Source organism: Odontesthes bonariensis, chromosome 24 (genome assembly GCF_027942865.1).
Source record: "Odontesthes bonariensis isolate fOdoBon6 chromosome 24, fOdoBon6.hap1, whole genome shotgun sequence".
Classification (NCBI taxonomy): domain Eukaryota; kingdom Metazoa; phylum Chordata; class Actinopteri; order Atheriniformes; family Atherinopsidae; genus Odontesthes; species Odontesthes bonariensis.
The window spans coordinates 6391894-6413948 of record NC_134529.1 but is presented as its reverse complement, the minus strand read 5'-3'; the positions used below and the strand labels follow the sequence as shown (position 1 = coordinate 6413948).

Genomic DNA, 22055 nt, shown 5'->3' with positions numbered 1-22055 from the left:
TTTGGCTATATTCCGGGGTTCTCCACCAGAGGGCGGCAGACAGGACTCGTTGTTTACAGCGGAACTGACGTAAGAACAGATGTGACGCTACCTTCACTTGCCGTAGGAAATATAAATCTAAATTTGTAAAACGAGTATAGACATTTGTTATTTAAAAGAATACTTTTTTTTTTTTTTTTTTTTTTTTAAAAGAGCTTTGACTGCTGGGGAAAGAGTGTCTGATTTTTGTCTTTTTACTATTAATGTGCCTGGACAAAGTCATAAAATCTCTTCGGATAAAGTGACAAATTTTCAGAATGCTCTAAAGTTGGAGTCTATTTGGAGCCTAAAAGGCATCTTCAACTCTGACTGAAGCCGGGCTCACCAACGGGCATGTACACCTTTTGTTTACTGTGTTTTTTATGAATAAACTAACTTCTAATGTTGCACGTTAAACTGTAAAAGTGAGCTGTTCTTCACGAGGGCTTGCATATCTAGGTGAATTATTTTTTTATTATTATTTATTTTAAATGTAAATCGGCAAAAACGTGACACATGCAACACTTGGAGCTTGTTGTTTTCGTAACACTTAAAGTATCTAAAGTCAAACGTGTTGCCAGTTTGTTATTAAAGGTTTGATCAGTTAGTTCTGTGATTTTATAACTTGTGCAACACCGATGACGTTACTTGCTGTTAGCTTACGTAGCACGAGACCGAGCGTCAGCCCCGGACATCGTTCAAAAGTTCCGAGTTTTTAAAACCGATGCTCGTAATAGTTTTCTGTGTTTCAGTTAAAAACTATTTGATTTCTGTATCTTAATAATTTGAATACAGTCTTTAATTCGGCATTGACGGAATTTACTGAAAACCGTACATTTCGATAGTATATTAACTTTGTGTTATCAGTTGAGGTTAAATGCAATTGAGTAGAGGGTAATGGCCAATAGTAACCGAGTTTTTAAGTATTTTGTCTGTGCAAGGCGGTGTTATCTTTGCTAAATGCCATTATTATTCAAATATGCATAAAATAAAAAAATTGTTAGATCAATTAACAAACTAATAAACCACGTAACGGGGTTTATTAGCAGGGTGGCTTTATTTAAGTCACGTTGCTTGCCTGTGGGCGGGGTGGTGGTGTATAACAATCATTTTTGATCCATTGTGAGTTTTCTCTTTTCATCCTTTGTAGGAAAAATGGCAGGCCTGTGGAAATCCTACCAGGTTTTGATGACCAAATATCCCTGGACAATTCAGATATGCACAGCTGGTAAGAATAATTCTGCAGGTCTGCACTGAGGATGCAAATATACTCCAGAGGAGATGAAGTCATAGTCATCCTCTCTTTTGCGTAGACTCCGACTTATTAGTTGAGATAAAGTGCGTTAAGTAGATTTAAAAAACGGGGGGCTTAAAAAAGGTTGAACTCCAGGTCGATCAAATAAATATTGAACTTTACCGAGATTAGGCAGGTGGGGCAAACCAAACATGACAAATATGAGCCAAAAACAAGCGTCTTTGAAAAGTTCATTTAATTTAATCACTTCATGTTAATGACACATTTTTTTTAACCTAAAAGTTAACTTTAAACTTTATGAATTGAATATGCTGAGGAGCTATTTTAATGTAAAGTTTCTCTTTTAAAGCCAGCGGAAGTGGGGCAGCATTAGTCTTTGACAAACCAAAGAGGCACAAGAGTGCAGCATCAAACTCTGTTTATCCGATTAACAGAGAAACCAATTAATGTTACAGCAGGGCCAAGCTCAAATGACACGAGTTGTTGTGCAGTTTGTAGTTCAGTTTAATCACCACTAGATGGCGACGGATGTCTAATACTCAGCAGCAACAGAGACTTCTGAAGAATGAAAAAGTCATTTCCATTCTATTTTTTTAAGTTGATGAAGTAGATTTTCTCCCTGTTAGTGATTGCATCTTGTTTATTAAATCATTTCAGAATTAAATGAACAGTTAGTTGCAGTTCGGAGACTCTTGATTCTCTAAAAAGTTTTTTAAAGGACTCTGAACATTTATATTGTGATAGTTTGATGTGATTGGATTATGCTTACAATGAATTGGACTCTAATTGGCTTGATTGTATCATTGAAATGCCTTGAGATTACAATTGTTGTTATTTGGCGCTCTATAAGTAAACTGAATTGAGTGATTTTGAGTTCATTGATATCAAATATCCAAGACATAGATCTGTTGCAATCATGTATTTTAAGAAGTTTATCGTCTTTTTTTAAGCAAATGAAATTTTAAGAATCCAAATGAAAACTTCTTTCAGCTCTGACGAATGATCTGTCCTCTAAAATAAATCAAAGACTCGTTGGAGAACATATTCCATCGTGTAAACGTGCATTTTACATACAAAATTATGTTACTCTAACAACACCGCTAAAATCTGACCTTAACATAAGTTAGACTTCTGGACTTTGTTTAGTTTTTTTTGTGTGAATAATTTGTCGCCTTCTAGGCTGAGGAAGCCACCGCCTCCACCTCTTTATCTCTTTAGTGTTCATTAGCGTTTTGAATTAAATGCTTTTCTGTTATCACTGTGAAACACTGACTGACAGATTCAAGCCCCTGTGGGTTAGTCCTTCACTCCATTAGCATCTGTGGGTCAAAATAACAGCAAGTGCTTCTATTTATTGCCCCGTGAGTCTGCGGTTGACATTTTTTTTCGACCTGGGCACGTCCATCTGGCCACCCTTAACATCTTTGTTGGTTCTTTCATGAAGAAACGGGTAAAAGTTACTTCTCATTCAGCTGGGTTTGTGTTATTATCCTGTGCTGTTGGCTGCAGCAGCTGATTTAATGTTAGATGTGTGTTTAAGCACACAAAGCATGTTTCTAATTGGTATTGTATTATTTGGTATTATTGGAAACTTTAATCGTGTTTTTTACATTAACGTGGATCAAACAGAAATGGTTACCACTGAGCTTCTTAACATCTTTAATCTTGTTTATATGCTTATTTTGCACACTTATTGAACATTTAGCAGCTGATCAGCCTGATGTTTTACTCAAGATCTTATTTTGATGCATAGCATGTAGAAAGTGAGCTTAACCAAATGAAAATCACATTATTTAGTTTCATTTGTAATCCTGTCCAACAACTGAAGAATAAATACCTTAAACATCCTACTTGTGCACTCAGACTGAGCTTTGCACGGGATAATTGTATCTTTTCATTTAAATTGTGTGTAAATGCTAATAGCTAATGCTACAGTCTCTGTGCTTTTGCTGGGTATTATTAGGTGTTAATGTAGCACAAAGTGTAAGATGTTGTTTCTCCCTGAAGTGACCCAAAAACAAATCTGCATTGCCTTAAATTTGCTGTTACAGAAATAGGAAACTGTATTATCCCGAGGTAAAAGTTTCTTCTATAAAAGTTTTGGGGTTATTTTCTGCTCTTAGTTGTAAATAAAGAGAAGGGACTCAGGTCCCTCGCTGGGCTCGAACAAGCGACGCATGAGCTTGCGATTTGCATCTTAATCTAAATCTTACAGGGTTGTGGTGCGGTGCTTCGTGGTGTTTACCTCCATCTTTAACAGGCTAAAGAAGATGTAAACGAGCAGTTTTAGGGAATGCTCCATAATCGGGCTCTTTGCAGCCACTAAAATATGTCCACAGGGACCTCCGCCATTCCCAGTCCACTTACGGTCTTCTTGTGATCCAGGATCTTTAGTGGGCGTCGGTGATGTCATCTCCCAACAGCTGATCGAGAGGAGAGGATTAGCGAATCACAACGTGCCCCGGACAGCTAAGATGATGAGTATTGGTTTCTTCTTTGTGGTAAGTGCCATGTTGTTTTTAACAGCTGTGTGAGCATTTTGTTCAATCTGCAACAAACATGTAACACACAGAATAAGTTGGTACGAGTTAATCCCCTGTTGTTGGTTAACTAGCAGTCTGAAACAAGCCTGCAGCCACAATGACTGGACTTTAATAAAACAATGTAAACCATACAGGATAAGCTGTTTAACAGCTTTAAAAGTTGTTTTTTTTTTTTAGATCTGTAAGCAGTCTTTGAGTTGTTTTCTGGTTCATGTGAATCCTCTTATTGATTCATGCCTTTGCACGTTTGTGAATTCACGTATTTCATCATTCATGTCCTAAAACAACTGTACAATTCACCTTTCAAGTTACACATTTCATTTTGACGTCACTGTGACGAGAGTCTAATTTATTTATGTTTCAGTAATCGTCTTACGCTCCCTCGTCCTACAGAATTATAGGCAGATTATGTACAGTCGTTTGTCTTGGTTCTGTCTCCACATTATCTCCATAGTACGCATAGATTTAAATACTGTATTACACTGAATCAGGTTTCCCAGCAGCTGTTTTTAACTCGTATAATCCACGTGAGGAGGAACTTGAATATCTGATGGACTGAAAGTATTTTTATGCAGCTTCAGTCTCAGTAGGAGTGTTTGTTTGTTTAATCACACTGTTGTTAATGTATGTATGAAACAAGGAATTAATTGATTGTGTTTGCCAACAAAGGGTCCAGTAATCGGCAGCTGGTACAAAGTTTTGGACAGACTGGTGGTTGGAGGAACTAAAACTGCTGCCATGAAGAAAATGTTGGTTGACCAGGTGAGAAGCACCGGCTCAAGGCCTTCTTCTTCTTCTTCTTCTTCTTGTTCTTCTTCTTCTTGTTCTTCTTCTTCTTCTTGTTCTTCTTCTTCTTCTTCTTCTTCTTCTTCTCCTTCTTGTTCTTGTTGTTCTTCTTCTCCTTTTTCTTTGTCTTCTTCTTGTTATTGTTCTTCTTCTGTTTCTTCTTCTTTCACCTTCCAAGCCAACAAAAACTCGCTAACAAAACGGAAACAAGCTCAGTTATACAATCCTGTGTGAGAGGCTCTGCTCTTTAGCTGTCTGAACTCCCACATGTTCTATCATTTTGTACCAGCCTGACAGCAGAACACAGGAGCAAAGAGGTTTTTAAGTTGTTTACAACTGGGAACAACAAGCTACAAACCTGAACCTCACACTTTTCTGCTCAATTTAGCTTTGACATTTTTATAGTAACAAAACACTAAAGATTAGCTCCTGGTTTGATATCTTTCACTGTCATTAATTCTCCTCAGTAAAATACATCTTTCTTTGACACTTAGGTTTTTAACCTTTTATACTAAATTTGTATTGTTTGTTGTGCTATAAGTTGTAATGTGTGGAACAAGCGGTCAACAATGTGGCTGAGAGTGTTTACACGACAAACCAAAGAAACCAGTGTCATCAACCTGTAGGGTTGAGAGTTTAGAGCAGAGAGAGCTTCCTCAGTGCTGGTTCGGTGCCTGAAATGAACTTAGAACCGGTTCTTAATGTTTCCACCATCAAAGCACGGGTTCCAGCCCTGAGAAACTGGTGCTGCCACCTTTCAAAGCATTCCACTGCTGGTTCAGGGCTGGTGTTCCAACCCAGTTCCAAGTTGTTTCCAGCTTAAACTGGTTTGATTTTCACAGCCAGAGAGCCAGAGAGCCACAACTGGCACCATTGTTTTCTGTAGGAAATGAGATGGTTGATTTTCACAAAAACCAACAATAAACTGGCAGCTTAATATCATGTTTATGAACAGTGAAACAAACTGGATTTATGCTCACGGTTCTGAGTGGATCCATAAACACCAGCTGAGGATGTTAGAATACCCAACAACCCTAATGAAGAGAGCTGCCAACATGTGAATGCCGTCCTATGTTTAAAGAGTGAGAGGAAAAGGGAGTCGATGAGCTTCTTGTGCTGCTTGAAATTAACATTCAAGATGAAGCTCTGTTTTATTTTCTAATGATTTAAGCAGACTGAACACTCCACCGACTCTTCACTGATTTTTAGACCTTTTTCAGCCGGTCCGGTTGGTCTCTGTTACTCCTTTGCTCTGTCACAGCTAAGAGTTGATGTAGCATCAGTTTTTGGGGTGAGCAGCTAGCAATGGAACCAGATTTGTGGGGGGAAGAACTGCGAGAGCGAAAACTGCTTACGATGACCAACTAAACCGTGTCTGCCATCCAGAGGTGGTAAAAGTTTGTCCCATTAACATAAAGCGACAGCCTGCTTGCTGTGTGTTTAACGCAGGAAAGTGGAAGGTTTACCTTATTTCACTTCAGCTCAATCTGCAGCCGCCCGTCTCCTCCTCTGGAACAGAGACGAGGCGGCTTTCCTGTAAACAAATAATTTATCTGAAAACATCATCAGCGAAGCAGTTTTCCTCTCCTCAGAGGGATAAATGTAGAATAAACACAACTTCAGAAGTTCCCTCTTTCACTGAAATATTTACCGCAGCTCGGGCTCCGCTGCCATGCTTGAATAGTGATGTTTGCTCTGACTCTTGAGCTGCTCCCTCAGCCTCAATCTGCACAGTGAACCTGAAAGATTTAAAGGGATGAAGGGGACAAGTGAAACTCGAGCAGAGAGTTAAGCAAAGTGAGGAGGGGATTTAAACAAATGCTGACCCGTCGGTCATATGACTGCGTCTGTACTCAAAGTTTCATTCTCCCGTCTCTCATGTTTTTGTGTCCTCACAGTTGTGTTTTGCTCCGTGCTTCTTGGGAGCTTTTCTCTGCATATCCGGTGCCCTGAACGGACTGACGGTGGAGGAAAACGTCTCCAAACTCAAGAGGGTGGGTGAGCTTTACCTCAGTAAGAGAAGCAGCTTAGAGGCTGCGTCTCAGTGTCAGCATTCATGCATCTTTTGGTTCTTATTATTTCTTTTAAACATGTTATACTCATTCACTTCTTCTGTTTGCTGGTGGTTTGTAGAGGTCAAATCGCATCATCCCGGGGGGGACAGTAAAATATTTATCCACCAAAAACCAGCAGCTGTAAAGCAGCAAAAGCCTTTATCTGTGGAAAGGTGTCACATGGTGATGTGATGAAGTAACGGCACAGAAGCCCCAACAGCCAGTGAGGCGTTTGAGGCGTTTTGGGGCAGAATGATTCACTGTGTTATAAACTTTTAACTTTGTAGCTCTGCAGACCTTCTACAGCAGTGATACTCACTATTTTTTTCACAAGAGCCACATTGGCAGAGCAAAATCAAGGGAAGAGACACTTTTACGACAACATACTAAGTCCCCTTTTGCAAATATGCATTTCTACATATAAAACATCCCACAAAAAAAGAAACAACACAGCCAATACAATTTCAACTAAGACCACATTTCCCTTAATACTGGGATGAGCGGAAGCTGGCCTGCATGTCCTTGAGTTTCTTCATGTTGTATTTGTAGTTTGTTGTTGTAATCATAGTGAGACATTCAGGATGAGCATGGTTTTTGTGCTGGTTTTTGCCCTTTTTTAATTAAAAACCGATCCATTGTGCCTGCATCTCGCGCTGGCTAAAGCAGCTAGCATGCACTGCGGTCAAGTGTGAGGTGGTTTAAGCGGGCTGCGTTGCCAGATTTAACAAAGCCCCCTTTAGGAAACACCATTAAGCCTTAAATAATACTTAATAAAAATACTTAATACTACAAAAATGCAAACTTAATAAAAATACTTAATACTGTGCAGCATTTGCTGTATGTTATTTGAAAAGATTTATTGTTATTGTTACCAAATTGTTATAAGCTACTATGCGAGTGCGAGCCGCAAATTAAAGCTTGAGGAGCCGCGCAATGAGTATCTCTGGTCTACATGAACGATAAAACACAGAAAGATTTTTTTATTAAGCTTTTTTTAACAACGATTTGATGCTGCTAACATGAAAACAAACTAACGATGCAGAATAACATTTAATGTGTAGTTTAACTGAGGTTTTATTCAGCCTACCCTGATACATCTGCATGTTTATCGTGACCCAGCTGGAAGTCAGCAGTCTTATATAGATATGTCCTGATTTTAAGCGCACAAATAATCCTGAAACATGAATTTGCCACTGAGCCTCTTGCACAGATGTGAACTGGGGTATTCTTGTTCTTTTCTTTGTTGTTGGTGCTTCTTTGGCTTTAAAACGTGCCACAGAGCGGTTAGTAACGTGCACACAGCTCGGGTAGATGGGGTGCACGGAGAGGAAGTTTGGTTTTCATTGTAGGTAGAGCATCTGACCTCCAGCACTCACCTCTCATTATTATTATTAGAAACTATTTCCTGTGATGGAGGAGGAGACGGGCAGGGTGACTCATGCCTCCATATATACGCGTGTGTTTGTATGCCAGGTCAGAGTGAACTGTCATCTCGTGCCAGCTGCTCAAACATACGTCGCTGCCTTGCTTACCCAACGTGTCGTTGATCGCCATCAATTATTTACCAAAGGAGAGGCGTGGACCTGAAAGGCCAAGCCTGTAAATGTCAGAAAGGACAGAAAATAAATGACAAATGTGCTCATTACAACGAGGCCTGGCGCTGACAAAGTGTGAGATGAAAATTAATTGATACCTTCGATAAAACAGAAAGCTGAACCCAAACTCGCCGACTCTTTAACTGTGATCCACTTCTGAAATGCGGCTATGCTGACCACAAACTGCTTGTAGATGTCATGTCCTTATTTATTAAATGCTTATATTCCGTTCATGACTAACACATGCAGATTTTTATAAAACTTTACTCAAACTTGGAGTGATTTTCCTGTCTGGTTATGTTGCGGCTCTGTTGGCAGCCGGCGGTTCCATCCCTGGCGTCCCCTCTCCACATATGGAAGTGTCCCTTGGACAAGATTTAGGACCAGCGCACTCCCAAGCTGTGCGTTCGGATAAACCCACTATTGAGTCCTCAAAATAATGCGTGTCGCCAGCTTTATTCTGCTCTGCCGTCGCTATGGTGTCTTCTTTCCTGCCTGAACCCTCATTATAAAAGAGATGAGGGGACATCCCAGGGCTGATGGTGTCAGTTTAAGATGAGTTAAGACTGGATTCTTCTAACCTGCTTATAATCTTTTATGGATTGATTGTGAGTATAACCTCAGAGCATGATCAAAAAGGCAAAGCTGTGCTTTACTGTTGTTTTATCATTTAAACGAACATTTGAGTTGTTTGGTTGCCATTCTAACTTAAAGGGATAGTTCGCCTCTTTTGGCATGAAGCTGTATGACATCCCATATTAGCAACATCATTTATGAACATTTTCTTACCCCCTGCTGCGTCCTGTGAGCTGAGTTCCGGCCTTGTTTTGGAGTTGACGAAAGTAGTTCGGCTAGTTGGCTGGGGTTTAAAAAATAAAGCGTTTTTATACTTTCATCAACACCAAAACGAGGCCGGAACTCGGCTCACAGGACGCAGCAGGGGGTAAGAAAATGTTCACAAACCACATTGCTATTATGGGATGTCATACAGCTTCATGTCAAAAGAGGCGAACTATCCCTTTAAGAAAAAAGGCGCTTTTCTAATATCTCATGCAGCTCTTTTTAGCATAATTTATGGCCATTAACAACACACAAGTGTGATTACACTGGACTAATACCATTTCCATGACAACTATTTAAGTGTTGATAGTAGTGAGGAATTGGACCATGTTGGTCCCACAGAGTTTGATGAAAACTTGCAGAAGTATACTGATATAAAATGGTATGTTGGTATTTTCCAGCCTAATGGGAGCAAGCAGCTTGGAAACCTCTGGAAGTGGTGAAAAATGTCTGCTTTTCTTTGACCTCAGGTGGCAGAGCAGCTTGTTTGGCCATAATTAGAAATTTGTTTCAGCCTGAAAAAAGAACCTGGAACATTGGCTTGTTGTTTTTATATGTCGGGACATGTTGAGGTGACCTTTTAGTAGATGACAAGAGGATTTTAGTTTGGTAATATTCTGCGTGTGTGTGTGTGTGTTTTTATTTTCACGGAGAGGTTTAAAAGTCGTGTCCTCCGTTCTCAGCTGTATCATTCAGGTTATAGCAGTAATTCCCAGGGTTACACGCGTTTTTCAGCAGATTCTTCTGCTAGTTTTTATATATATTCAGTATTGTTTTTGTCACATTAACATCCTGACTCTACATTACGTTATTAATACAAAGTCTTGATTTAATGGTCTGTCTACTTAATTGCCAACATTATGACAGAGTGAATTATCACACAGTAAAAAGCTGCCTGAATGTCTTGTCCTGGTTTAGTTTTATTACAGTCTGCAGCCAGCTGTTCTGAGGCTCTACGTAGATGAATCTTAATGTCTTACATGAATGTATTACCTGTAAACACTGTGGGCATTCACTAAAGTGTTTGGACAAATGAACGTCTGGACCCAACGTTGCTTCAGGTGACCAAACCAGTCGTGGCTCATCTTTAAGGGAACGTGAATGTTTCCCTCGAGTCTGTCATGATGTCATACCCTGCAAACATCAAAGATACTTCGGTGTTCTGTCCAGCCTTACCTGTAGCTCCTCACTTACCAACATCTCTCCTACAAGCTGCTCAAGAATGTCAAGAAGCCTAAATATTCAGCGGGGAACCGGGATGTGTTCACGAGCCTCTCAGATCACATCTTTGGAGTGTTCACGCAGCTGATCCATCTCAGATTTGGCTCAGATCTTTATCTATGACATAAAATTTAGGCTTAAGGTTTCCTAAACAACGAGCCCAATCGGTCCTAGGGAACATCTGGAACATCTGTCTCTCTTTTTGGTCGGATCCCGTTAAAATCTGATTATATATGTTAAATCAACGTCAGGTTGGGCAGTGAAAGATGACTCAACAAAGTGAATGAACTCTGTAGAAAGTTTGTTTATTCAGCGCTTTTCACCGAGAAACGGCCACAAAGCACTGTACACAAAACAAGTAAAACAGAAAATGAAGTGCCATAAGAAGATACATTAGACCCAGTAAAACCAGAAGGTTTTTAACTACTTCACAAGCCTTTAACTGTTAACTTTAACTGCAGTTTTTAAGGCATGAACATGAATTGCTTTTAATGCAAGCCTATCTGTACATGTACATAAATCCATGGCTAAACACCTTTTAAAAGAGCTGTAGAGCTCAAATAACTGAGAAAAAACCATGCTGGATAGTAAAATCTGGAATCTTGAGGCCAAACGAATGTGTTTGAATTCCATTTGACAGTTTTTGAGACGTGTCAGCCTCGCGGTGACGCTGGAGGTAAAGCCAGATCAAATGTTTGATAATGATTTTTTTTACCACCACATAGAACAGCTGTGCAGCAGCCTGGAAACAGCCTGACAACCAATCACCAAAATGTTCTATTGACCGTGAAACAAACGCCAGCACAGGATAAAGTTTTCTTTGTTTAACTGCAAAATAACTTTGAGACGTTGTGCTGATCAGGCAGATGTTGCCTGACTTTCACACTTCCTCTCATCCTGGAATGTTTTGGAGGAAACTCCAGACCACCTGCAGGTTCAGCACATCACCATCTCTCACCTGACCCCCCCCCAGCAGCACTACTGCTCTGCGATGGAGAATGTTGAAGGTTTGATCCCCAGATCTCATCATCATCATCAGAAACGCGCTGTTTTACCTCTCTGAGTTCTCTTAAATTAATCTAAACGTCTTCCTTTTTGTCCTTTTTTTTTTTTATGGAACGGATGTGAACAACTTGTTTCGAGGAGCCGAGAGAACTGACCTCATGTTTCATGAATGAATCATCTTGCTTTGTGTGCGGTGATTTATCCTTTTTTTTTTTTTTTCAGGCTGTAACAGCGAATGTGAAATGAAATATTCATCCATAAACAGGAGCTTGACAAGGACACATGCGGAGATGCTGAATTATTTCTGCAAACTTGTAATCTGCACCGGAAACTGGAGTTTTCCCAGCGTCGTACTGGGTAGAAACTGTGCAGTTAATCAGCTGTTTTTATGCTGAGCTGATTAAATTCCTCACAGGTTTAAAAGAAACTATCATCTCGATACAAACTGCATCCATCTCCATAGGCTAAGTTACATATTGAGAAGAAAACAAGCAACTCAGACGAGTGATTTTTCTTCTTTCCTGCGTTCCTCTATCCTGAAATTGTTCGGGCCAGTTCGTGCGCTCATAAATGATCCTCCATTTCTAAAGCATGGACCATCAGACTTCTCATAAAGCAACCACTTCTTCGACATCCTTTGAACACAACTCTTCTTCCTGCCTTTTATGGCAGTAATTTGGACTTTCTCCCTTGAAGGGGAGACTTTGCACTTGATTCAGAGGTAATTTAGCCGAGTCAGTTTTTATTCATATTGGTCTTGTTTCTCACAGATCTTTGTTGTTACACAGTGAAACTTTAAGATATGCTTTTATATTGATGGGATGAGCAACATTTCAATTAAAAAACTGTTTAATTTTAAGAAGTTTTCTCTAGTTCAGCTAGTTGGGAGCCATCAGTTATGGTGCCGTTACTATAACCTTATTTTCTTTGTTCACAGGACTACACGGATGCCCTGATCGCTAATTATTATGTAAGTTTTCCCCTCTATGGGTCACTATTTTAAGTAAAAACTGCCATTTCTGTTCATATTGATCCTCCACTCGCCTGCGTCAGTGTTCCAGTGGCTCGTATCTGACACATGTACAGCATCTGAATGTTGACTGACTTTGGGTTTCAGCTGTGGCCTCCAGTCCAGATTGCCAACTTCTACTTCATTCCACTGCACCACAGGTGAGAGCTTTTTGGCTTTTATTCATTTACAAACAGATCTGGTGATATGTTTGTGTAAAGTGCAGGAGAATGTCCGAGTCTCGTCCTAACTCTAAACATTAATGAAGGGTTAGTGTTTTGTTCATTTAGACCCAAAATCTATGCTTTTCTTAATTCAAACCTACAAATTTTAGCCAAAAGGATTTGGCTTTCCAGTTGCCTTACTGACCCTCTTGGTTACACTGTCAGACTCTGTGGTGCACTGCATCCAGATCAAACACGTCAGATTTCCTCCTCCTTGCAGGCTGGCCGTCGTACAGATCGTTGCTGTCGCCTGGAACTCCTACCTGACCTGGAAGGCCAATAAGATGTGAAGGAAGATCACAAGTCCAGCCTGTGTTGTTGCTGATGATGAGTTTACACTCATTTGTACTGTAGACTCTGTGTGTGTGTGTGTGTGTGTGTGTGTGTGTGTGTGTGTGTGTGTGTGTGTGTGTGTGTGTGTGTGTGTGTGTGTGTGTGTGTGAGAGAGAGAAATGGGCACAACTTACTTTTTAGCCTTCTGATATTTCCAATGTGTAAAACTGTGAGTGAATCACACGCAGAAGGTCGGGGAAAGTGCTCGTCTACTCCGAATGACACATTCACACTTGAAAGTCAAACATGCATTTGCAGAAATGTCTGTGAAAGTTTGTTATTTGTGGAAATGGGATTTGGCGGTGGCGCTGCAGTGGGGCCACGCATGCATTTATATATATATACACACACACACACACATATATACACGTACATTAACACCGACTGGTTGATGAAGGACATTTTCCCCTCATTCATTCAGGGAGCTCTTCTGATAATGCAGTTTTAATTTACATGTTTAGTTTGTTCTCCTCCTCCTCACCCACCTCAGTTTTGTACTTTTCATCAACTTATGTCCAACATTTAATAAACCAAAGAGAAGATCATGCTCATGAGATAAAAAGTAATGAAAAATCGCAGTCTAAAAAGTCTTCTCTTTTCTAGTTTGAGCTGTTGAGGCTTCTGAGGGTGATTAAACCCACCATAAACTCCATATATGAGTATCATCAGTGAGTAAAGATGCAGCCAGTTGGTTTAACTTAACGCTCAGACTGGAAACAGCAGGACAAAAAACTAGTGTTCTTTTAACAGGGTCCACTCATTTCTAAAAGTCCATTTTCTTGCTTGTTATTTAGTTTTTTTTCTACACATTAAACACGGCATATAGAATCTGTGAGCTTTACTACCTTTTTATCAGAGGAAGGCTAATCGCAGCAGACCTGAATGAAATCCGTCCTAAATCATATTTACTGAAATTTCGATTACTCTTAACCATTATTGTCTCTGACTTGTTTGTTAAACTGGCTGCTGAAGCTCCAACACTGATGAACCGTGTAGTACAAAAGCTGCTGAAGTGATACTTTCCTCCTTTTTCTGTACGAGTCCAATCTTCAGGCTCACAATGTGCACATATTTGATAACCGAAGGACATCTCTGCTGTTTAAACTAATAAACTTTCACATGAGTCGATGTCAGCGGTGCTTTTGTCCTCACTAACCTTTGTGGCAAACTTAGTTTAGTTTTTTTTGGAGGCTGCTGATCTGCGCTGGCAACCAAATTAACAAACACTCAGGCTATATCAGCAAGTGAGAAGTGCCTGACGAATCCGTTGAAAATCCGCCAAATAGCTTCTTTCCCCTTCCTGAGGGATGCGAGCATCTCCCCAGAGAGCTGGAATTCAGTTTTTGATTCAGTACCCAGACTTGCTGTAATTTTAAAATTAAGCCAAGATGATTAAATCAAGAGACTCTGCGGAGGCTTTTTAGCTGTCGAAATGCATTCTCACCACCTTAAACTCTGCTGATGTTCTCGGCTAACGAGTGCAGGTGTAATGTGTGGATGTGACACTTCTGATGCGCATTAAAACAAAAGAAGCGAAAGGTTTTGAGTGATGAACCCATATTTTTTAATTGTGCTGTGGAAAAGAGAAATGTCAACCAAACAGGTTGTAAATGTTGAATTTATTTTTAATCTTATTAGAAAGAGTAATGCCCCCACCAACATTATAAATCCTGATAACGGGTAATATTTTTTTTTTAATGCCCCAGTGATTATTTATCTTGAGCTAACACTGTAAAAGTTGGCATGTGTCAGGTTGAACTTTAAAACTAGAATAAAAACTTTGCTTTTTGCCATTATGTCAGATCCTATGAGTCATGGATGAAGGATGGCGGGGCTTAATGAAAGTTTAGAAACATTTGAGTTCTCAGGAGTTTTCTCTGAAACGATTAAAAGTTTAATGACTGTTTCTCATCCTGCACACGGAGCAAAGGGGAAACTTCTGAAGTTTAGCATTTAGGTTAACTGTGGGTGAACGGTGCTGGTTTATTCAGCAGAAGGCGCCACTGTTGTGCTTTAAATGAGTTTTTATGCAGGTTCAGAACAATGGACAGCTCCACATTCATTCAGATTTAATTGAGTTTATGTTTGTCTTTCACTGTTTAGATTGGGGGTAGTAAGTTATTGTCTTTACCTCCTTATGCATTGTTGCCAGATTTAATTCTTTATGCCAGTATCTGAAGGTCAAATGGCTTCACTTCAGTGCAATTCAGGATCTTAGTTTTCAAATATTTGGCTGTGAGACTGGATTATTCGGGTTTAGTCAAAAAAGCTCCTCAATAACTGGAGAAGACCCCATTCCGTTTGATGCACTGCGTTTTGGTGCTTTGATCCTTTCTTTTTGTGGTAAGCACGTTGGCATAAACAATTTCACGCTCACAGAAAATAGAAAATAAATCTGTGAATACAGCTGTGAATACAGCTGTGATCGTTGTTGGGCAGGGCTTTCTCACCCACACCCGAAATAACACCATCAAGATCTCCACAGTTCTCCTGCACTCTGTGTTTACTTCGCCTCAACTCATTTATGACCCAAAGAGGATGGGAAAGAAATAAACCTCCTAAATCTGCGCCCTGCACTCTTGGTCCATCACAGCTGTCCCTCAGGACTGCGCCGCTTTGCGTCTCCACAGTTGTCCAGTTTCCAAACTGGTTATATGTGCTCGCATTGACGTCAAAGGAGCAGGCTGGATGTATAAAACCCTCCGGACCTCTCCAGTCACCGCTCACAGGACTTTTCAGACTCCGATCCTGACATCTCACATCTCACCGGCCGACCACAAAGTTCAGCTGCAGCATCTGGAGAGAATAAAGTGAGTTCTTCTGCAATCATGCAATTATTGAAGCGTTACCGAGGATGCGACCGCAGAAACCGCGACTCTCTATAGTTATTATGAGTAATTATATTGTTTTTCATATTTTTTTTTCTTTTAGTTACAGATTTTCATTCATTTTCCCTTCAAGAATTGAGCTATTACATTTATTTTGGCTGGTTATCTAATTGCTTTTCACTTTAGAGTTGGGGAAATAAAAAATAATAATAATTTAAATGTGGAAATGATCAGATTCAACCTATAAAGCGTGTGTTTGTTTTGTTTTTTTTCTAATCTAAATGAATCCTTTGGTTGCAGGACATGAAGCCTGTCCCCCTCCTCCTGCTCCTCTCCTCCGTCCTCCTCTCGTCACACCTCCGTCCCGCCGCCGGCAGACCGCGCTTCTTCCCCGGGTGGCTGGATGGCAGCGACCGCCTCCAGACACAGCAACTGGACGAGGTGCTCCTCAGAGCGGCTTCGGACAGCTCGGCATCGGATCTACAGGACGACAACCTCCTGAGGCTTCTCCAGCGGAGGAACACGGACCACCTTCACCTGCTCTCTCCAGAGGAAGAGGGCGAGGATGAGGCGTTGAGGACCGCGGCGCTGCTGCTGAAGCGCAGCGACGATCCGCCGCTGTCCATCGACCTGACCTTCCACCTGCTGAGGAATATGATCCAGATGGCCAAGATGGAAAGCCAGCGAGAACAGGCTCAGCTCAACCGCAAAGTGCTCGACGAGGTAGGGAAGTGAATCTCTGCTGTCTGAAGATGCCTCATTACGACGGTGCAGCCGCTGTATCAGTATCCAAGACCTCTGGCATGACTTTTTGTTGTGCGCCTCGCTTCCTTCTCCACATCATTTTACGCACACGTGGTGCCATTTTACGCATCAAAGCTGTCGCAAGTAACAAGTATTTTTTGTGTTATTTAAAAGAAATGTTGGACGGTATGGAAAAGGACTTGTCAGACCCCTCCATTCCCGTCCACTTGGCTCACCCCTCCAAGCACGCGCTCCCCTCATCTCAGTTCTTGTGGAGTCGCGGCTAAAGGGAAACGCTGACATCATGCCATTTTAACTCTACTGGACCTAGGTTGACCTGGAACTGTTCTTGTCATTTGTGCCTAAAGCAGTTTTAAATCTCTATGTGAAGGTGTTCTGAATGTTGTTCAGAAACAGTTTGCTGACTTAAATTGTAAATCGACCCTCTGAAAATGAGTTGGTTTCAGTTTGCTTCTGATGGGACAAGCAGAGCCTGTTTCCTTTCAGCAGGCTGACCGTCCATATAACGTTAATGTTAAGGCTGTGACAGTCATATTTGCACTTTTCTGGCAGCAAACAGAATACACGTCACCATCTTTTAACAGATATGCAGACAATTTAAAGCTAAACTTTGATCTTTCTATTTATAATTCCCAACACAAACTCCATCAGACTTCCTGAACATCAGTAAAAATAAATAATTCAATTACCTCCGAGTATCTAATGCAAACTGCAAGTTAATCCACAGCACAAAGCTGATAGTTGTTTTAGTTTCAAGTCGGTCAAGGTTCTGGTTGCCTTTAAGTAAGAGTGGCCCCTTTTTTATTTATTTATTGTATGTAATGTGATGTAATGTTCAAAAAGCCTCTTTTGGTCACATCAGCCCTGTTGTCTCACCGTTATTACATCTCTTGGGCAAACTTGAGGTCAGGACAGGTGGATGGTCACTGTTACACTGTGTCATCTTCAACCTTTTGTTCTCATTCTGACGTTTTGATTTGAGCAGGAGCACGATCACCTGTACTGTATCGACTGTAGCATGCTAACCTACAAAAAGAGAAAAAAAAAGAACAAAAAATGCTTTATTTCATGTCTGACATGGATCACAATTGTCTTTGTTTTAGCAAAAGATCAAAATAGCTTTTTTGCCGTTTATATTTTGTAATAAAAAAGTTGAAGTAAAAAAAAGTGCCTCTGGTTTAGTTATTATGTTTTTTATATTTGCTTCTGAATGCTGTTTCTGGTACAGAAAGTGTTTTAACAGCTGATCCTTTCCTCTGAAGACTTAATGTTGTTAAGACTTTTCTGCAGAGGACACAGGACGACTGGAACGGCACCAGCTCTTCATCAGGTAAAATATTCCCATTGTACACCTGAATATTAACACGTGACTATCAGAATTGATCTTGCAAAGAACTAATTCACGATTTAAATCTCCTTCAGGAGCAACTTTTCCTAAATTTTCTGCCTAGATTCAGGCTTTCAGACGAAGAGGAGCCAAGTTTAGATGCTTTTTGTGGCCTAAAAGTCGTTATATGGTGCAGGTGTGTCTTCATGTGGATGTTGTGACTCAATTTTGTAGCTGCTTTGCATCTAGTTGTTTTTACTTGTAGTCTTTTTGCAGCAGTTTTTTCCATGTTTTTATTTGATGTTTGTCTGTATGTGTCCTTTTTTTTTTTTTTTGATGGTTTAATGTGGTCATTCTGAATGTTTTTTTTTTTTTTTCATCTTTGTGTTTGTGTAGACTTCTCATGTGGCTTTGCAGCCTTTTATATGTTTTGGTGGCTTTGTTTCTGATGAGGGATGCTTTTGCTCGTCACTGTAGATGTTTTCGGCCACTCCCTTTAATATTTTGCAGGTGAGAACCAGAGGGCCCGTCTGTCCTTCTTGGCCCCTGGTCTTCCAGGTCCATGTTTTGGTAAACGTAAAGCGCTTCTTGAGAATCAAAAGTGACCAAACCTTTCGATTTTGATGACCTACATGGTTCTCCTCCAACACCACACAGCATACAGTTCATACAAATATTACTTCCCAGTTTATACCAAAAACAGGAAACTTTTTATTTGTGTTTGTTGCATAGAAAAAGAATCTAAGCCGGGATTAAACCAAAATAAAACCATAAAAATACAGCAGCAGTTGAGCTACTGTATGTGAGCACATGGTGTGTCACCACTTTCATCTCGTCTGTTGAATTTAATCACGGCGACAGGCTGATGGGGCTGTGAACGAGTCTTTGAAAGCGATAAGGGACGGAGAAGCAAGCGCAGAAGTCAAAATGGCCCCCAGCTGCTGTGACTCAGTCCAAAATGTGGGTGTGCTGATGATTTCTTCTGTCTTATCACAGTCTGCGTTCTTGTTTCATGTTACTTATTGTACAAATGTCATTACACATCGTTTTGTGTCAAAACGGTGACGAATGTCCGTGGTCATCTTTTTGACTCTCTCCCCTCATCTCATTTCTCAGTTTGTACATCCTTTATTCCTCTCCTCGACTCCCCTCGTAGCATTTTAGTCCCTCACACCACAGATACGAGCAGAGCCGACGAGGTGTCAGGCGTCTAAAAAATGACTCATTCTTGCTTCAGAGCCGTAGTTTTAAACCACTGCATGTCACAGCTGCATCATCTAACTTTTGTTTTGTTGCAGTAAACAGCTGGATTTCTGTCAGATGTTTCTGATTAAGTATGTCTTTATCATTTTAGTAAGCAGGATTAATGTGTTTTCACGTTGCTGATTCCCAAAAAGTTTTTCATCCACGCTTGTCGAGCTCCCAGAAAGCCTCCTCTCTTCCCCCCCAAATGCATTCTTAGAACTGAGAAATCCCTCAAAATGTTTCCCCAATATTGATTTCTGTGTCACAGACGGGAGAATGGAGAAGAGGGGAGACGATGAGGCACAAATGATCCTGTCTTAAGTCGGAGAAAAAAGAAGAGAAACTCGGCAGCAGATTCTTTATTCCAGATGAACATTTGGTGTTTTCTGTCTCTAAGAACAAATGCAGGCCCCAGCAGTGGTTTTTAAATTCTCATGTAACTCAAGCTCCAGCTTTCTAACAATCAGGGATACGTGAAGAAATTATTATTTCTTAAAAGCCTTAAAATAAATCTTTGTTGGCAAAAAATTCCCTAATTGAAATAAGAAAACAGGCTACACAGCGGTGTGGTGGTTAGCACCATCGCCTCTCATAGGGTTCCTGGTTCGAATCCTGGTGGCCCTGTGACGGCCCCCCGGCAACTCTGAATTGGATTAAGCAGGCATAGAATACAGATGGATGGATTTTAATTTGATTAAATAAAAAGAAATACTGGTTTTAGCATATAATTGTACTTTCTTTAGTCTTTCATTTTTCATATGCAGCTTAGTGGCTGCATCCCTTTTTATTTCCCCACTCAACACTCATTAGACAAAGATGGAAACCAGTGAACTTATGATGATAATGATAATTACAAATAGCTCAAATGTATTTTTTTTTTTTTTTTTTTTGCTGTTTTTAGCAGATGATGCTAAATATAGTGTATATTTACAAAACCTACAAATGAAATCTATCCAGTTACACAATAGAAAATACTCATGTTGGTGCTAATTAGCTTCATTATATAGTCTAGAAAGTGTTTTACAGTAAGGTAACTTGCAGCTATAAGTAAGAACAGATGTCATACGGTCCACTGTGACATTTAATTGATGTTTTACGGCTAACTTTTTAAAATCCTACATTTATCTGTTAGCTTTTAGTTGTAGAGTTTGATGGCTTTGGGCCTGAAATTGCTGTCCATGTCTCAAACAGCCGTCATACAGCAGCCGGTGAGGGGTAAACAGATCAATAATGCCTTTTTGAGCAAAAAGTTGAAGTATATTCTTGATAGAAATCGATGTATTGGCAAGCACAGGAGATACTTGATCATTAATCTGGCAGTGATGATTCATCGTGGACGGGTTGGAACCAGGAGAGGAGCCGTGACTGATGCTGATGTCAAAACTTGTGACGAAATATACGAAAGCAAGAAGTAAATCGACTGACTGCATCAGATTTAACTTCTTCACACTTAAAGAATAAGCCTGATTTTAGGTAAAGGTCCCATCATGCAGCAGGTGACACCTCCATGTCTTTACAGATCATGAAGCAGGTTTAGATGCTGTGCAACGCTGTGTGATCCATAACCCCCTCCTGAAGGGGTGTGATTTAGAGCCACTCTGAAACCGCTGGCCTGGAAGTTGGCTAAAAGTTTTTGGACACTTTTTGAGGATGTGTAGTTATACAATGGGAGCTCCAGCAGCTCTGTGATGGTGTGGTGATTGGCTGCTGGGACCTTTCTTTGTGGAGTTTGCAGGGTCTCCTTGTGCATACGATGGTTCTGTCCAACAATATGCATGCTAAGCTAATTCTTGATGCTAAATTGGCTGTAAGGGAGAGTTTTCATATGTTTCATGGCTCGTATGTCTCTGTTAGCCCTGTGACGGAGTGGCGACCTGTCCGGGGTGTACCCCACTTCTTGATGGATGGCAGCTTGAAGAAGCTCCAGTTACCCTGAATAGGATGAAGTGGTGGAAAACACCCTTATTTATTTATTTATTTATTATTATTCATTTATTCACATTTGGTGCTTTAGTGAGTATTTGTAGCAGCGTTGCTCATTGTTTTCAGCACAACAGTGGAGGTGTATACAGATGACTTCTGTTAGATATTGTCCTTTTTTCTATGTAACTTTTCTATGTAAATGTGTTTTATGATGATAGCTTTAAAATCCAGACGGGTGTTTTCTTATTAGGAATGCTTGTATGCTTGCGTGTATTCCTTATATTGTTGAACCTGACATCTTGCTGTACTGATAAAGAATTATTACTGAAACTCGAACTGGACTGGACTAAGCTGCCTTTAGCCCACTGTGCTTGGCTCACTTTACCGCATAGCAGCCATTTTCTTACGACTTCAGGCTAATATTTAGCCAAGTCATGTACATGGTTCTACATGTAAGCTCGTGAGCAACATGCATCCTAAATATTTCAGACCTTTGTGTTTGCCTTTGATATTGCAGCCATTATATCTGATATTGACGAGTCAAATACAGCTTTTAAAGTCGGTTGTTTCTCCTTTTCACAGTCTGACAGATGATGGGTGAACATGTGATCAAAAGGGCATGATTGCAAAGAATCTGGGTGGATCAGCTAATTTACCCACCGGTTAATATTGCCCCGCTTGTCCTACTCTGTTATTCACACTCATCCTCTGCTTTTCTTGCACATTGTAGTGTTTCATGTGCTGCTGTTCATCTGAGGTTGTATTCTCTTCATTTTTGGTCCTGCAGGGACGAGACGATCACTTTGTTTTTCACGTCTATCTGCTGCTCTTCCATTTAGGATTTAGGTTTTCCTGCAATAGTTTCTAAAAGGAAAGAAACACATTCCTGAAATCTAAAAAGAGCCACTAGCATTTTTAAACAAGGGAAGTTAATTCATTCATCCTATGAATGATTTCTAAACAATGAATTAACAAAGTGTTCAGAAACCTTTTCCGTCATCTTGATTTTAATCCCCACTCTGATTTTCTTTTATTCATTTATTTTTGTTTAATTTACGTAACATTTTAAATGAATGCAAAACTG

The 22055-nt window shown here is 40.3% G+C and overlaps 2 protein-coding genes across 3 annotated transcripts; both read left to right on the top strand.

Annotated features, from left to right (window-relative positions):
* Positions 1-320: 320 nt before the first annotated feature.
* Positions 321-14011, top strand: mpv17 (mitochondrial inner membrane protein MPV17). 2 transcript variants are annotated; one of them, XM_075459432.1, is made up of 8 exons: positions 321-370; positions 1169-1246; positions 3659-3774; positions 4486-4578; positions 6501-6596; positions 12255-12287; positions 12435-12487; positions 12771-14011. In XM_075459432.1, the coding sequence occupies exons 2-8, from the start codon at positions 1174-1176 to the stop codon at positions 12838-12840; spliced, it is 534 nt and encodes a 177-aa protein (XP_075315547.1). In that variant the 5' UTR covers positions 321-370; positions 1169-1173; the 3' UTR covers positions 12841-14011. The 2 variants fall into 2 exon arrangements, with proteins under 2 accessions (XP_075315547.1, XP_075315548.1); XM_075459433.1 differs by having other exon boundaries at positions 343-477.
* Positions 14012-15326: 1315 nt separating this feature from the next.
* On the top strand, positions 15327-17609 carry uts1 (urotensin 1). The gene is made up of 2 exons (XM_075459128.1): positions 15327-15693; positions 16012-17609. Exon 2 carries the CDS (start codon positions 16015-16017, stop codon positions 16444-16446), a length of 432 nt encoding a protein of 143 aa, XP_075315243.1. The 5' UTR covers positions 15327-15693; positions 16012-16014; the 3' UTR covers positions 16447-17609.
* The last annotated feature ends 4446 nt before the right edge of the window (positions 17610-22055 follow it).